This window comes from Nicrophorus vespilloides, unplaced genomic scaffold (genome assembly GCF_001412225.1).
Source record: "Nicrophorus vespilloides isolate i.1.1-1 unplaced genomic scaffold, Nicve_v1.0, whole genome shotgun sequence".
Taxonomy (NCBI): domain Eukaryota; kingdom Metazoa; phylum Arthropoda; class Insecta; order Coleoptera; family Silphidae; genus Nicrophorus; species Nicrophorus vespilloides.
This window is the reverse complement of record NW_017097824.1, coordinates 16,955-33,560: the sequence shown is the minus strand read 5'-3', so window position 1 is coordinate 33,560 and position 16,606 is coordinate 16,955. Positions and strand designations below refer to the sequence as shown.

Below are 16,606 nucleotides of genomic sequence, written 5' to 3'. Positions count from 1 at the left end.
TTTCAGTCGATTGTATATTTCTTATGTCTCCTAATGTTATTTAACGTTGTCCACACAATGTTAATTCTGTTCTCGAATAATATTTTCACGATATTTTTTGTCAATAATTTTAAAGAAATTCAATTTGATTATTTGGATGGTTTTCTTTTATTGCTAGTATATTAGTTAAGTTAAAATAATCGAGAATGATTCTAGTTATAAAACAATTTATAATAATTGTAGTCGTTACTGACTAATTATATTACAATTAATTGATCTTCAATTTATACCATTGGAACAGATTGAAAAGTGAAAATTCCTTGCACAAAGCTATTAATAGTTGACCTTCTTAGACCACGCAATTACAATGCAAAAAAATAACAAGAAAAGTGACTACTTTGGTCCTTGGTACCACTTTCTAAAGATTTATTCTTCACATTGCTGATGTTATAGATAAACGTATATATTGGTCATTATTCTAATTTATTTAATTATATAATTTTTTTAATTTTCCAATAGCTTTTTTCAGTATCAAATTATATCTTTTAACTTTCTATATAGAGTAAATTGAAATATAATTTAAACCTGTCTTATGGTTGCAAACATATTTTTATTTAATATGAATTTCTTCTCTCATATTTAATTACTTGGTAACGTCAGCAATTTTCATTTGTTTTCAAACTATTGTCATAGTAACGACGAGGTATGCAGGTTGAGCAAACTATATAAATTAAATTGCAAATGAATATGAAATCAATAAGAACTGTATTCCATCCGTTAAATATGTTTTAATATTATAGCTTTTCTTGTATAAAATGTGAATAAATTCACATTTGTTTTGCAAATTCATAGCTGTAAATTAGAATTGCAGTTATATTTTTCCTTTACATATTACTTTTTTTTGTCTTCTCCGGAGGCAACCATCAAACGATTTACTCAAATTATTTATTTTTCTGTTGCAGGAAGTAGCTGTAAAATTGGAGAGTGTTAGGGCAAGACATCCACAGCTCTTATACGAAAGCAAACTATACAAGCTTTTACACGGTGGTATAGGAATCCCACATATCAGGTATGTATAGTTCGGCTATTATTATTTTTGTCACTGGGTTTAGTTACATTTTCAAAAAATACTATGCAAGGAAATCATATTTGGTTAGTGGAAAATATAAACAAAGTCAATGAATGAGAAAAGTACAATACGAAACTTCCAGATAAATGTTAATCTCATAATAAAAAAATGTTAGGTATAATATAAACAAGTGTTCACAGTTCTTAACGTAAATAGAACATAACCGTTCATAATATTTATTTAGAAATAAATTCATTGCTTTTGAACCGTGAACTTTTGCGTAAAAAACATGCAGTTGCTAGTGTAAAAATAGCAACTGAGAAAACAGGCTCGTTGCTGCTGCACGTACACTTGGCTTCATAAAATAACCTCGCTTACTTTTATTCAGTATTTTATAAAGCGTTTTCGGACGTCGCTAGACGCGAGGATTAGTACTGACTGGGTATAGTGTAAACCGCTTAGAAAGGATGAATTTCGTGTGGCCCATTTAATGGAAGAAGGCCGATGGAAAAGGCCTTGAATGCGAAACAACCTCCGCGCTATGACCCATATTCCATTTTGCAACTATAATTTCTATATATTATGGAAAGATCACAGAGGCAGCAAGAAGTTCTTCCTTTCTTCAAGGCCTTCTCCTAATTACAAAATTCTTCTTGTCGCAATGCTAATTGTATATGGACATGCGATCATCAATTTGTCTTTTGTTTTATACATAAAAATATTACGAAAACCTGTAAATCAGTGAAAATTGTCGTCACGCTGTCTTATTTAATCTTCGTTTTACTTCGAAGAATAAAGAAGAAAAAATGCTTTTTTGTGTGTGATTTGAATGAGTTCGACGAAGAGAGGTGGGCCAAATTTTTACTGTTATTCGAGATAGAAAGTTCGAGACAAGAATTCTTCTACTTCGAAGTAAATTTCTTCTTTGTTTTTGGTGATTCTATTTATCTCTCAAGCACATCTGCGCGATCTCTCGACCTGTTGGAACTTGCGCGTCGGTGCTGTTTTTTTTTCATTCGTGCGTCTTTTTTCACGTTGTTTCCGTATCCGTTGCACCGTTGGGGAGGTGCTTGAAAAACATCTGGACGCCAAAAGGTCGTCTCCTCTGTACATAGACAGCCTTAGAACCCGTTTCTGCGATGTGAAGCTAACGGAAGAAGATGTTAGAAGGAGAGGAGTTTGTAACCTGTTGATGTATGTGTGTGGGTCTCTTGTCTGCTTCTTTCCTTTTAATTCGTTTGACCTCGCCTAAAACGTGGCCGCACGTCTTTTCCCACACACCGACGGAATCTCTTATTAGTTCCTGAATTTCGGGAACGTTAAAAATAGATTTTCTAATTTAAGCTTCTCTCCCTCGAACGCGTTCCTTTGGAAGAGGAACATCGTCGACGCACATACATTCATCTTTCCGTCTGTTTACCATGACTTCGTTTTTTCTCCCATTTTTTTTTTCAACGAAACCGCGTGGTATTACCTCCTGTTTCAGTCTGCATTTTGTTTGTTTCTTCCTTCCTCCTTCGCATCTTCTTCCCCCTTCTGCAGTGTCCATTCCAGTTCGGGGTCACTAAACTGCATCAGGTCTTCACAGAAGTAGCCACATAGCCCGTCCGCCACTTGAATTCTTAATTCTCTTTATGCTGTTTCTGCTTTAATCAATTGAATTCAATCAATTTGTTGTTATTTTAAAATCTTTCATCATTTTAAATTTAAACCATATGAGTATTACAATTTAAACTTCAAACGAAAATATTATATTGTCCCAGGTTTCGTATTAAACTTCGTTTTTCATCCTTTTAAGCTTACCGTTTTACAATAATAGAATTCTATGTAAAATTCCTTTCCTTTTCTTCCCTTTATTCTATTCCAAGTACATTTTGGAATACCTGCGAGTATACAAAAGGTGTACTCTTGCATTCTTTGTGGTTCTAACACAAAAGTATTGTATATCCAATTTCCAACTATATCGATCGTTTCCTTTTAAAATGCATCTCGATAGAAACTATTCTGAATATAACAATAATAAGTTATTGTGTATATTACAATTCACTATTTTTTTCTGTTGGTTTATTTGGTGTGAGAATATTCAAGTCGCAGAAGATGCAATGAGAGGCGAGCTTAGGTGCACTAAAATTTAGGGCCCGTATGTTTTCAAGCATTAGAGACCCGAATTTAAAATGCATTCGCACACGTATGTGATGCGAAAATACTATTTTGTAAGCGATAAATGTGGGTCAAACATGTCAAATAGATAGTGCGAAGTTACATTAGTTCGTGTATTTGGTTTTGCTAACTATAACATTTTCTTTTTATTTACTGTTTTTCATGTGGAAATCAAAAACATTCTCATTGAAATTTTTAAAAAATATGATGTAGTTACACTTTCTGAATTTATAGTTTGGTTAATGCAAATACTTAAAATTTAAGTGCGATTTTTAATTGTCTCATAAATTAAAAGCAGCACTTAAGTTATATACTTTTTTTTATATAATTAACATTATTTAAAATGTATATAAGAAATTAACTTTAAATGGAATAATTAATTAAAAGTATGTTTAGCAATTTTTTTTCTTCAGTTAAACTTTGATATTTTGTTAGTGTATTATATCTTATTGTAATTTTAACACATTATGTATTTGCCATAGACATAGTTGAATTTTAACAATAATTTATTTATCTGCGATAAATTTCTATTTCGGGTTAAATATATTATTTTCATAACTATGTATAAAATATAGTACAAATTAGCATTTACATATCTTCATAATTACCCTTGACTTACATTTATTTGCGTTACTTCTGAATATATTTATTTATCGTGGGTGATTTAAGTAGAACTAGTTTTGCATGATCTAAATTGTTAATAACTTGAAACGCCATTAAAATTGCTTCAATTGTGTAATCAATATGTTGTTAATGCGCAAATGTTGTTACTTCAAATCGATCTAAAAACATTTCAGTTACGACATATTATGCATTGTTGTATGCATCAGCAAGAAATGCAGCGTAGTAAATACTAGAGCCTGAACTTTATCAGCACATCTATGGTAAATGACAGCGTAAATAAAGGTGCATAACAGCCATGTACGTCACGAGAATTATTCAAATTCGTAATTGTTTCATTGTCGATAAATGCGCAGCAATGCACGTGATTCATATATTTATATACACTTTCGGAAGGAAAGCAAATTGGAAGAGAGAAAATGCAAGTTCGTTTTCCAATCGTGATTTTCCAATTCCAACGTTCCTTCATCATGTAGCTGGGGTCTACAGTGTGGAGCAACTATATTTAAACTGGGCGATTGTTATATAAAAGCGCGGCGGCTGGAACCTGGACCGTCCGACCTTAACACATGCTGTTTACAAAATGTGTAACATTCAAACAAATAAAATGCATTCGCTATGTTTTCAACAAATCCCTGCACTTGCAAATTTTTCCATTCCACAAAATAACCGTTCTGTTCTAAATATATCTTGTTATTTTTATTTTTTGTTATTGGAACGTATTTCGTTTTTAAGTTTTACTAGCGTGTTTCATTATTTACTTATGTATACAAAGGCAGTCCACGAAAAGAGAAAATGCTGATGTTTTTACTTAATGGAAAGTTAGTTCATTTTCCACTTTACTCTACATATCAGATCTTTTTGATCATATTTTCTTTATTTACGTTTAACTCTGCAGATCTAACATTGGGCGTTAAATATAAACACGAAATGTTTGATTAGAAATATAATTTTTATAAATTGAATGTTACGTAATTGTAATAGATGAGCAGAAAGGAAAAGCTGTAGTAGGGAAACGTCGATATTATTAAACCAAAAATGAGTTAATAATTGGGTTAGTAGGTGTAATCATTTAAAGGAATTGTAAAATAGACTTTAAAGTTTAATTTTAGATTGCTGCTGAGGACAAAGGTACTTAACTATTACTCCTTGTTCGGAGCTGCGGGTGCATTTTACGTTGTTAATGGTCTCTTAAAGCATAAAAGAAAATCGCGTCGGTTGGGAATATTTTAAGAACCTACAATTTCACTAATAAAGTAAAGGGTAGGATCGCTCCAACTACGTCGACAACTAAGTTTTAATCGATAGATAATCGGGTTGTTCAATATCAAAGAAAGTCGACGATTTCTGGTCTAGCGCAAAACCCGAACCTTGACTTGAATTAGTCGAATTCTAATGGAAATTAGCAAGTTTAATGGTTGGATTTTTATTCCATACGCTCTCAATTAATCAAATGCGGGGATAATAGCCTATACATCATTAATTATATGTGTAGGCAGGACAAAAAGATGATTTAAAGTTTAAAAACAAGGAAAATAAAGAAATCCTTTATTGCGTTGCGTCTGGTTCAAAACGTCGTTTACATCTTCATATATGAAATCAATGAACAAACGTTGGTACAACGATCTCCCCTCTTTATTTAATAAATGCGTTGTTTGTATATTTTTTCTTTGCACGAAGGGTGAATGTTTTTCTCTTTCACTTCAATATAGTTACGTCGGGTTAACGAACCTGAGTTTCTTCCTCTGTCAATTCCATTAACTTTGAGACTAAAATCTTTTGGGTAAATTAGTTTCAGCTTTTACGATCCCAGAATAGATTCATAGGAGGTAAATTGTCTGGCGCTAAATTTAGTCTGCACCCCGATATTTTTTGTTATTCTATCTCCATACCAAGAGCTAGTGATCCTTGGTGTGTATTTTTTGGTATCTTTACTTGTCTGTGACTAAAATTCGCCGAAACTTTTGTTTATGATTGTGGTTTGACACTAATTCATATTTTTTTTTGCAGATATTATGGCCAGGAGAAGGATCACAATGTGCTCGTCATGGATCTGCTGGGTCCATCACTGGAGGACCTCTTCAACTTTTGCTCGCGTCGCTTCACCATCAAAACAGTGCTCATGCTTGCCGATCAAATGATTGGTAGAGTTGAGTTCGTACACTGCAAATCATTCATTCATCGTGACATCAAGCCCGATAACTTCCTCATGGGCATCGGCCGCCACTGTAACAAATTGTTCCTCATAGATTTTGGCCTCGCCAAGAAATACAGAGACGTGAGGTCGAGGTAATTACGAGAATCGAGGATAATCGGTGCGTGCTTGAACTAAACGTTCTTCTTTTAGATTACACATTAGCTATCGCGAAGACAAAAACCTGACGGGAACAGCGAGATACGCTTCGATAAATGCACATCTTGGTATTGAGCAGTCGCGTCGCGACGACATGGAGAGTTTAGGCTACGTACTCATGTACTTCAATCGGGGTTGTCTGCCGTGGCAGGGCCTGAAGGCCGCCACAAAGAAACAGAAGTACGAGAAGATCAGCGAGAAAAAGATGTCGACGCCGGTTGAAGTCCTTTGCAAAGTAGCATATTTCGTTGTCATATCATGAATCAGAAATTATATGGACTTTCTTTATTTTAGGGTTTTCCAGCGGAATTCGCAATGTATTTAAATTATTGTCGGGGCCTACGATTCGAGGAGTCACCCGACTACATGTACCTGCGCCAGTTGTTCCGCATCCTGTTCCGCACCCTCAACCACCAATACGATTACACGTTCGATTGGACACTGCTTAAGCAAAAATCGGCTCCAGGTCATCCTGCTCCTGGCTACGTACCCCAGGCATCGCAGGCCATCACCCAACAACCCGGTTAGTAAACACTTTTACTTACAAAGTCTTTTTTCTTTCTTATGATTATACAAAACCCTGATATTTCATTATTTACTGTTTTTCGACCCTAGAGGGTTAAGCCCCTCTCTCCGATATACCCAAATCCCGTTTTATTTTCAGTCAGCAGAGACGTAGATAGGAAATTGAGTTCTGCTAAGGCCAACGCCCACTCTAAAGTACACGCCTCCTCCACCGATGTTGCCAAACCTGTTAAGGGTCATTAAAAGTTAAAAAAAAAATATAAAAAGAAAACTCAATTTGCTTGACGAAATTAATCTTTGGTTATTATATATATATATGAAAAAAAAGATATATTTCAATAATATTATTGTCCCTTCAAATCTACTATGCAAATGGAAAAACACCATCTCTCCCTCATTATTGAAAAACTTTGTTTATCTTCTCTCATTATTATCTTTTTTTGTGTATTCGTCCAAATTTGTGTCAATATATGATAAAAATTGTTTATTGAAATGTCTGTTCTTCTCTTGTTGTTTTTCAGATTAAAAATTTATGCGCGCGGTCTCTCTATGTCACAATTTTCCGCTCGGCAAAAATTAATTTTGTGCTTGATTCATGATTAATTTTTGGTGAGTAGAAAGAATATTTAATAATAATAATAAATAATAAAACTTAATAATTATAATAGTAAGTGTAATATGATAACCTATATTAAAAGAAGAAAAAATACAAAGATTTATAGATTCAATATTTTATAAAGCTCATTCTCATAATATTACTTTACTTTTCATTTTTGTTTTTTTTGCAAATCATTCTTGTGTTTTGTTTTTATTTATATTTTTTAAATATATTCTTTACGCATAACATACAAGGCAACAGTTTTTTAATACTCGGGATGGTTGGTGATCAGTACTAAAAATGTGTTACTATAATAGCATAAAGAGAATTTAGAGGCCTCTAATGTTCAAATGTAAATTCAATGTTAACTAATAAATTTAGAAAATGTAATTAATAATAAGTTTCCTTTTTGCATTTCAACAATTGCTTTGAGTATTTAGAAGGCGTTTAAATTTCTTCTGAGGAACACGTTAAGAGTTCATATCGTGTTGAAAAATTGCCTCCACGAGACTGCAGTTTTCTTTTTTTTTATCTGCTTTTCACATCAGTTTACTTTCTTAATGTAAATATTCACTTTTTTCTCTTGTTATTTGGCTTCCTCTATATCTGTTTCATCTAGTTTAATGGTTTTCAACCAGAGCTACGAAACTTTAAATTGAAATTTATTAATATTAGTTGAAAACCACTGATCTAGTCTATGTGCGAGTGTGTAGACATTTTTTCCTCGTTTTTGTTCGAGTGCTCTTATGTTCATTTTTTTTATGTTTATATTTATAATTTTTTTTCTCTCACTAACATTTTGCAATTGTTTCTCATTTCTAGGCAATCGCTAACAAAATATGAAAAATCTTATTAATTATAAAAACAAACCCAATAAAAGGTATATCATTTTTTTTTTGTTAGTTCATACATGAAAAAAATATTTAAAAGAAAAAAATATGATACACACTCATCATTTTCAATCGACAACAAGAACAACCATTTGGGCGGGAACTCGACGAAAAACCGTGTCACGGAATCTAATCTTAAGTTATGTAAGATTTTTGTTTTGTTTTTTAAAAATTTTTTTTTTTGATGCGCAATCGATGATGATAAACGTAGACTTAACAGAATATAAGACAAAAAAACTACGAGAATATGTAATGTAAAATTGAATGGATTATTATTATACCTCTCTATATACATATACAATAAAACGAAAACGAAGAAAAAAAAAAATAATACAGGCAAATATTTAAACGTTTAAGGAATTTGATTATTTAATCTTAGTTTTTTTTATATATGATTTTGTTTTTATTTCACTTTTTTTGTATAAAATGGAGTTGGGGTAAAAGTAATAATTTAAATAAAATAACATAGTAATCGAAACGAGAATGATAAAGTGTAAAATATATTTATGATGATGCAAACACGTGTCTTCTTTTTTTATTATTATTATAATTTTGGGGTGCGATGATGTGTCTATTTTGTTTTGTTCTTTTTTTTCGAAACTACGCCTCCAGGATGATGATGATAATGCGATTTTTTTTTAGTATAAAGTTTATGTATAATGTGGATGGAGAACGGAACCCCGTTACAGAATGATTGTGACGTGTGAGTGTGCAAGCAAGTCTGGCTGTTTATTATTTAATATAATATTATTTACCTAATAAATAGTTTTCATTTCTCTATATAATAGTTGTACTGATCAATATTTACACAATTTTTTTTACGTTATTAATCGATCGTTAAGGAACCTTAATTTTCAATATTACTTTTCTTTAATGTTAAAATAAGTTAATAAGTACCTACACAATATTATTAAATTATATATTATACATACGTAGCAGATTTTTTTCTTTTCCTTACTTTCTATGAATTATTGTATAGATAGGATTCGTTTATTCAGTTTGTTTTTTGTAATTTATCTTATTATTATTTTCTTTTAATTGTCCAGCAACTATTATATTAATAATATTGTTTCGAGTAGCATGTTTATATTTAAAATAATGAAAAAAAATACGAATTACATGTGTGTCATTTCCATAATAATTGTGGAGATGAAAAGACGAGTGCGAAGAATTAGCGAGATGAGTGAAAAAAAAGAACAAGATGTTGAGTATAGTTTTTTTTCTTCATTCTTTCACAATGTGTGTTTATTGAAGTCGGTTTAATTTACATGTGCAACGTTTTGTGAAAATGATATATTTATTTTCCTTTTCGAAATGTGTGTAATATATATAAATATATATTCTTATTTTAAAGAAATGAGGTACTAGGTATCGAATCGTGTAACAAAATAAAAGGAGTTCAAGTTGTATTAAGAGAGAGAGAAGTAATAAACTATACATATTTTATTCCTTATAGCCCTTGTGGAGGACCTAATTTAAGTTTTGTCTTTTTTTTTGTTGATGTTTTCAAATTACATTGTTACTGTGTTTGCGAGTTTTCTCCAGTGAAACTCCTCAGAAAACTGCCATGGTTAATCAAACTTGTTTCGCGAACGATCGTAATTACTGTAATTATAAAAATATATAAACTAATACCGGCCAATCTAACTAATAATAATAATACTGATGAAAATATATATTATATAATTAATAGTTATTACAAATTATACACTTCACTAATGCTCTTCTCAACCACAAACCCACCCTCTGAACTAAATGAATGCATAACCGTTATTTTTTTGTTTCGCCTCATTTTATATTATTTTTGTTGTTTAAGTTACTTTCGAACTTGATTAAATCACGATTTATTATTATATTAAGTAACAAATAATATTATATATGAATTATATGAACATAGTTTTGTGGTCTCCTGCTTCCGGTCCCCCCCTTTTTCTTGTTCAAGCCTCCTATTATTATTATTTAAGTTGTATTTAAGCAGTGTTTCGACCTTTGTAATGAACTGTTACAGTTGAGGTTACGAGAATAAAATTTTAAAAAAGAGTAATTTTATCATTCTCTTCGCCAAAATAGATTAATTCTATTGGTGGCTGCATTTCTATCTATCCATAGTTCAAACGTTATCTCATAAGTAGAACAACTATTTATGTGAAGAAGAAGGTAAGTCATATTTGTAATTAATTAATGTACTCGAAAATTAAATATTATGAGCACAATTTTCTATTTGATTTATTGAGGAGCTGTTTATGGTCTTTAAAAACACGTTTTTAAATTATTCGGCTCATCGTTGCTTTTACAACTAAAAGGTAGAACACTAGGGCGTTTGTCCATCAGCCACCATGGCTTAAATAGAAATGGTAATAAGATCAATTGAACACAAAATGTCAACTACTTTTAATTCAAATATTTTCCAGAGTAAAAAATATTAATTAATTTATATATCATATTTGTTAATATTTTGTTATGCATTTGAATATGAATTGACGTACTCTTGCACCAGAACTGTATTCTATCTAAAGGTTCTTATTTTGTTGATATACATAGATTAATTTCTCTCTTTGATAGATAAATTAACTGAAAACAGGTAAGTTGATAAAACAAAATAACCTAACAGCTAAGTTCACACGTTATATATAACATTCATACATATGTAATAAAAATATTGATGTAAAAATTCATATCTCAAATTAGTTAATTTTCCAGTAATAATAATTTAAGGCCAGAAAATAAAAAGAAAATAAATTCCAATACAAAATAATAAATTGAACCATAAGTCAAAACAACAATTTTATATAAATTCATCTGGTCAAAGGGCCATCGACCTTATATAGAAAGACCCGTTAATTTTCTATATATTTGTATCATGACATGAGGTAAGTAGTATACAAGGTACATCAGAGCGCATGTTGAGGGTCATCAATGTCTTAAGTGAGAGGAAGTGTGATGTATTGATGTGTAGTATATTGAAAATTGCAATAATTAGAACATTTTGTTATAACATTAGTAATTATTTTTGTTTTGTTATATTCTTGATTCATGTGTGTCAACTTGACATTAGGGAAATATTGTATCACATAGAAATATTCATCATTTACTATTTATTTATAAAATATAATATGACATTTATATAGTACTATGGCTGTAAGTTTATAAGTCACGATGATATAAACATACATTATAACAGTCATTTTCATAAAGTATTTTTAGGTTTTGTTATATCACATCAACATTTAAAGTTGCACAAATCTGTAATAAACTTAGTAAATGACAAAACCTACCAGACCATTCGTTTATTATAGCAAAATCCAGTGATTCTCAAAGTGGGGGTCGCGAAAAATTAATGACAGACGGGACGGAATGTTTTTTTCTACACATACCCATTCTTTAGAGGGTCCTTCGTAAAGATTAAGAAACATATGAAATATTAATTTGTTTAAAGTACATTAGCCGAGATTATATTATTGAGTTTTCAAAAGCAACTATTCTTCATCCAAGTATAGTGAATTACTCATATAGTGAAACACGTTTTCCTATATAAACTAATGTAAATCACGATAATGCGTTCCTTGCCGGAAAAAAAAGTATAACTTGGTCTCGATTTTTAATGATTTTGCATTTCTTATCTATGGTTATTTGGTTATTTTAATTATTTGGCTTTTTATTCGGAGACATGCAAGTGTTATTAAATTTTGCACAAAAAAAAACACGAATAACATGTCTCAACACAACTTTGGAAATTTTGTGATCACAAACAATACTAAGATTCAACTAGAATGACCACTAACACCAGGAACTGTTTTCCAATTCACACATGGTGAAGTGATTTTATATTACTTGTATCAATTCGGGAACTTGGTGGGGGTCTCTTTATACTTTTTATATTTGTTTATATAAATAAGCGTACATAGTGTGTTTATATATTATAATAATGGTTAGACACAATACATTAGTGTTTTGCATTTACAGCAAACACAAATTATATTTGCAAAGTATAGTCCGCTTTAAAGAAAGATGAAAAAAAGTCGAAGATGGTTAACATATTCAAAAATACACATATAATTTGTGTACACAAGTTTTAAAACTGATGTAGCAGCTTTATGCGAAACGTCGCTCGTTAAGCGAGTCATTTTTCTTACAATTAATTTTGCTCATTAAGCGAAATGCTCGTTATGCGAGGTTCCATTGTATTATTGTTTAACAATTGATACATTACAATTTATTATGAACAATCACAAAAAATAATTAATTCTGAGAATTTCCCGCACTAGTCGAGGAACTAAATAAAATAATACCAATTGTACGGTTAATGGGTATTATTTATTTAGTTTTATTGATAACGGGAAAAAAACGATAACTTTCTTATAAAAAAAAAATTCTAAACACTAATATCATAGAATATATTGTTTATTAAAATTCAGCTTGTTTTTAAATTTTCAAACCGGACTACTGACCATAGGTTTTATTCAATAAATCACAATATTTTATCAAATATGATCTTGCTTTATCATCAAACTTTCTACTTTATATTTTACACAATGATTAAATGTTATAAGAAACCAATGATTCGTGAAAGAAGAGAACTGAGATGACAGTAAGTCTACTTTTTAATTCATTTTGTAATTCGTAAAGACTCCTTCATTATATCGTATTACTTTATCTATTTATTAATTAAGTAAAAAAAAGATAATCGAATCCATCTTCATAATTGACTTCCATTATGGTATGAGCAATACCATCAAATTTCATCAAGCAATAGTAATCAGAGTTACAAAGATTATTATAAATCAATATTATGTTCGGATTGATTTTCCCAGGGACAAGTTAAGTTCGGGATCCCTGTGCTAACACTCTTTGGGGGCCTTAGACTCAGGTTGTTTGCAGGCCCTCAATGCACCCAAATTAAGCAAAGTTTGGGTTAGTTGTCTATAATGTTCTATTTTTGACCCCAAAGGGGTATACTTATTTGCAAAACTTCGTATAATGCAGACATCTCGGACTGAATGAACCGGACTAATGGAGAAAGTAAATACATACATTATTTTAAATTCTTATTATAGAGCACAATACCAAATACTCAACTTGAGATTAATAGTTTTCACTCTGGAGCAACGTACTTTTTCGGAAAAGTATTGGGTTGAGAAGCACTGCTGTGGAAAAAGTAGTCTTGTTAATGACTTAACAGTACCCACAGTTGAGACCTTATGGTCGATAGCTTATTGTGAGGTATCTTTTTTTAGAAATATATACATACTACTATGAAAACTACTGAACTTTTTAGTATGGAAAAGAAGGTTCACCCTCTTGTATTAAAACCTAGATACGCTCCTGCATCATTATTGATTTATTAAAAGCATTTCTACTGTCAGCAGTGTAATAATTGCAGTGTTTCTTTGAGGTGCGTAAATTGGCTATGGAAAAGATTGAATGGGATAACGACGATACGCTGATGCTTATCCGCGAGTATGCGAAACATCCGCTGCTATGGAACACAAGAGACAAGTGGCATTTCAATAAAATCAAGAAGTTCAACGCTTGGTACAGCATCGCGAAAGCCTGCAATGTGAACATAGACGATGCGAGAAAGAAGATGCAAAGTTTGCAAGGTTCGTTCCGCAGGGAGAGGGCCAAGGGAAAGATAATCGTTGGAATCGGAAAAGGTAATGTTATGAATATGACTAGACATGTGTACAACTTTGATTCATGTTTGCAGAAGCAAAGGAAGTTTACAAATCAAAGTGGTTTGCTTTCAAGCATCTGTTATTTTTACTCGACGAGCCGAACGAACCAACCAACAACACCGAAGTAAGTTTACAAATAATACAATCATATTTTATTTATTGTCTATTATATCTATATAGGAACATATACTAACAATCGTATGATTTGATATGCTGAAGTTTTGTTGTCCTACAATAAGCAAATAAGTTAGTAACAGTTAAAATATGATAATTCTAATAGATATACACTATTTGCATTAAATTGACAAAAAATTGATAATAAGTTTCTGCAAAATAAAATATTTAAATCTAATTAATAATAATTTATTGGCCAGACATCAATACAAAATTTTAATTTATGTTACAGTCTTCAAATTAATAGTATCTTTTAATTACGATTGAGTTCGCATTTCTTATATTTTACCAAATAGTTTGTCATGTTAACATTTAAGTTTTATTATAGTGTTGTAACCGCAGTCTGCCTGTTTTAGCTTATTTACTGAGAATATTAGTTCTTATTCGAAATTTGTTTTCAGAAAATCCGAAACGACATTGAAGATGTTTCAGTGGGCATAGAAAGTCCGGAATACGCCTTGTACGAGGCCCTAAATTCTAATATAAAGAACACCGACAATTGGAATCAACACATTAACAAGGAAATCGATCGTTTTGAGAATGTTGAGGATATAGAGAACAGATTGAAAGCGTTGAAGACTGTTACACCGAATCCTCAGAAAAATGTAAAAAATCACAGAGAAGAGGTGCACAGCTCATACCAGACGCGTCCGCCAGAGGATCCGACTATGATCTACGCATCACACCTAACTAATAAGTTGAAACAGTTCGAAGGTAGAACCCGCTCATATCTGGAGCATGCGATAAATCAATTGGTCTTCGAGGCGGAAATGGGAATGTACGACAATATACCATCAGGCACATACCCACCAGCCAATCCGAACTTCATGAATGGCTCATTGACTGTTGAGGATGAGTAGTTCTAAAAAATGTGCAGTATATATTTATAAAAAAAATACACCGTATAAATTTATCTTGATTTGCATTATAAATGACAGCATTTTCAAGATATTCTCATAATTATAAAATTAAATGCTTTAAATGAGTTTACTTAATTTATTTATCCGTTCCATTGATGTAAATTTATAAAGTTTTTAGGTTTCAATCTTTAGGTTGGAGTCTTTGAGTGCTTTTTATGTTCTACAATATTTCCAGTAAATTTCAGGTTTTTACAGCCTAAATAACTCACTGTATTAATTTTTAACTAAATTTATAAAGTTTACATTCATTTGAAAATGTTAATTTTTCAGATCTCTCACAAGAAAAAAAAATATCTCAGCACCCTTCCAGCTGAAGAAGCTTATCATATGCTTGAAGAATCTGCTAGTGAAATGGAAATGTCAGATGAAGATTTACTGTCCGAACCTATAGATGAGCAGCGACCAACTATTTCTAATCAAGACAACGAGGAAGAAGAAAGTGATAGTGACATAGAAAAAATTACACTCCAAATATACCCGCAAATGCTGTTCGATCAGAAAAATGTTAATGGCGTTGCACATTTTCGCTTAAATTTTTCAAACTCATCCCACACCAATAAATCACCGTACGGATATTTTAAAATGTTTATCGACAATGACATTATTTATAATATTGGAGAGCAAACAAATTTATATTCTGTGAAAAAATAAGGTACATCAATTGATACATTTCGGAATTAAATTGAACAATTTATAGGAATCCTTGTGCTTAGCGGAATAGTTAAAGTCCCAAGCTATCGGATTATGAAATTTATATGGCGACATTGTTCTTCGATTATTGAAAAACTTACCACCTAACGAAAATTTTAAAGTGTTCGTGAATTATTGGCTCATATCGCATAAATTATTAGTTGCACTAAAAGAAAAAGGTTTTTTGGCAACTGGTACAGTGCGTGCCGTATGACTGGCATAGATTTAGAAGCAGATTCCATCCTAAATAGACGACCCCGTACGTTTGACGTTAAAACTGATACTACGCATAACATTACGGTTATAAAATGGCTGGATGACAAACCAGTACATTTGGCGTCTAACTATATAGGGCATTTGCCGTTTGATATAGTCAAAAGATAGTCAGTAGCCCTGAGAAAATATATACATATTCCACTACCAGCCATCGTAAAAGAAAATAATGTTTATGGGAGGTGTTGATATTTATGATATGCTCGTAGATTTATATCACACAGATATAATGGGGAAAAGATTATATTTGCGAATAGTGTTTCATTTAATAAATATTTGCATTGTAAATTCTTGGCTTCTGTATAGACGACACTACAAACAAACAAATAAACATATGACACTGCTCATATTTCAAGCGGAAATTGCGGATGGTCTGTTATTAAGTGGCAAATCTATGGAACGAAAATGAGGAAGACCTTCAGATACGGTTCTCAATAGACCAAGGAAACAATGTGTAACTACCATTACCCCTACTGTGGATGTACAATATGATGGCATAGCAAGACTATGCAAGACATTATATTCAAAAATTTAATGTGAAAAATGTAAAGTTGCACTTTGTCTTGCAAAAGATAAAAAATGTTGCCAAATGGAATCATACTATTTTTTTCTAAGGAAGCAATATAAAAAATCAGGTAAGATGTTTTATGTTTATAGAAGTGCTTTTATAAAGATTTGC

General features: G+C 31.4%; 2 protein-coding genes across 6 annotated transcripts in view; both read left to right on the top strand.

Moving 5' to 3' along the window:
* LOC108561097 (casein kinase I-like) overlaps window positions 1-8,164 on the top strand; it is a 15,402-nt gene extending 7,238 nt beyond the window's left edge. The window contains exons 2-6 of one of the 4 annotated variants that reach the window (XM_017918893.1): window positions 942-1,048; window positions 5,840-6,118; window positions 6,177-6,417; window positions 6,477-6,705; window positions 8,128-8,164. In XM_017918893.1, coding sequence (XP_017774382.1) covers window positions 942-1,048; window positions 5,840-6,118; window positions 6,177-6,417; window positions 6,477-6,705; window positions 8,128-8,138 — 867 coding nt within the window. In that variant the 3' untranslated portion in view covers window positions 8,139-8,164. Of the gene's footprint in view, window positions 1-941; window positions 1,049-5,839; window positions 6,119-6,176; window positions 6,418-6,476; window positions 6,706-6,797; window positions 7,124-7,228; window positions 7,317-8,127 lie in introns of those variants that run through there. The other 3 variants (XM_017918895.1, XM_017918892.1, XM_017918894.1) reach the window with 3 other exon arrangements.
* A 1,082-nt stretch (window positions 8,165-9,246) lies between these two features.
* LOC108561092 lies at window positions 9,247-14,965 on the top strand. 2 transcript variants are annotated; one of them, XM_017918885.1, is made up of 4 exons: window positions 9,247-10,352; window positions 13,588-13,849; window positions 13,903-13,994; window positions 14,446-14,964. In XM_017918885.1, the coding sequence occupies exons 2-4, from the start codon at window positions 13,603-13,605 to the stop codon at window positions 14,902-14,904; spliced, it is 798 nt and encodes a 265-aa protein (XP_017774374.1). In that variant the 5' UTR covers window positions 9,247-10,352; window positions 13,588-13,602; the 3' UTR covers window positions 14,905-14,964. The 2 variants fall into 2 exon arrangements, with proteins under 2 accessions (XP_017774374.1, XP_017774373.1); XM_017918884.1 differs by lacking the exon at window positions 9,247-10,352 and adding an exon at window positions 13,025-13,415 and having other exon boundaries at window positions 14,446-14,965.
* Window positions 14,966-16,606: the final 1,641 nt, after the last annotated feature.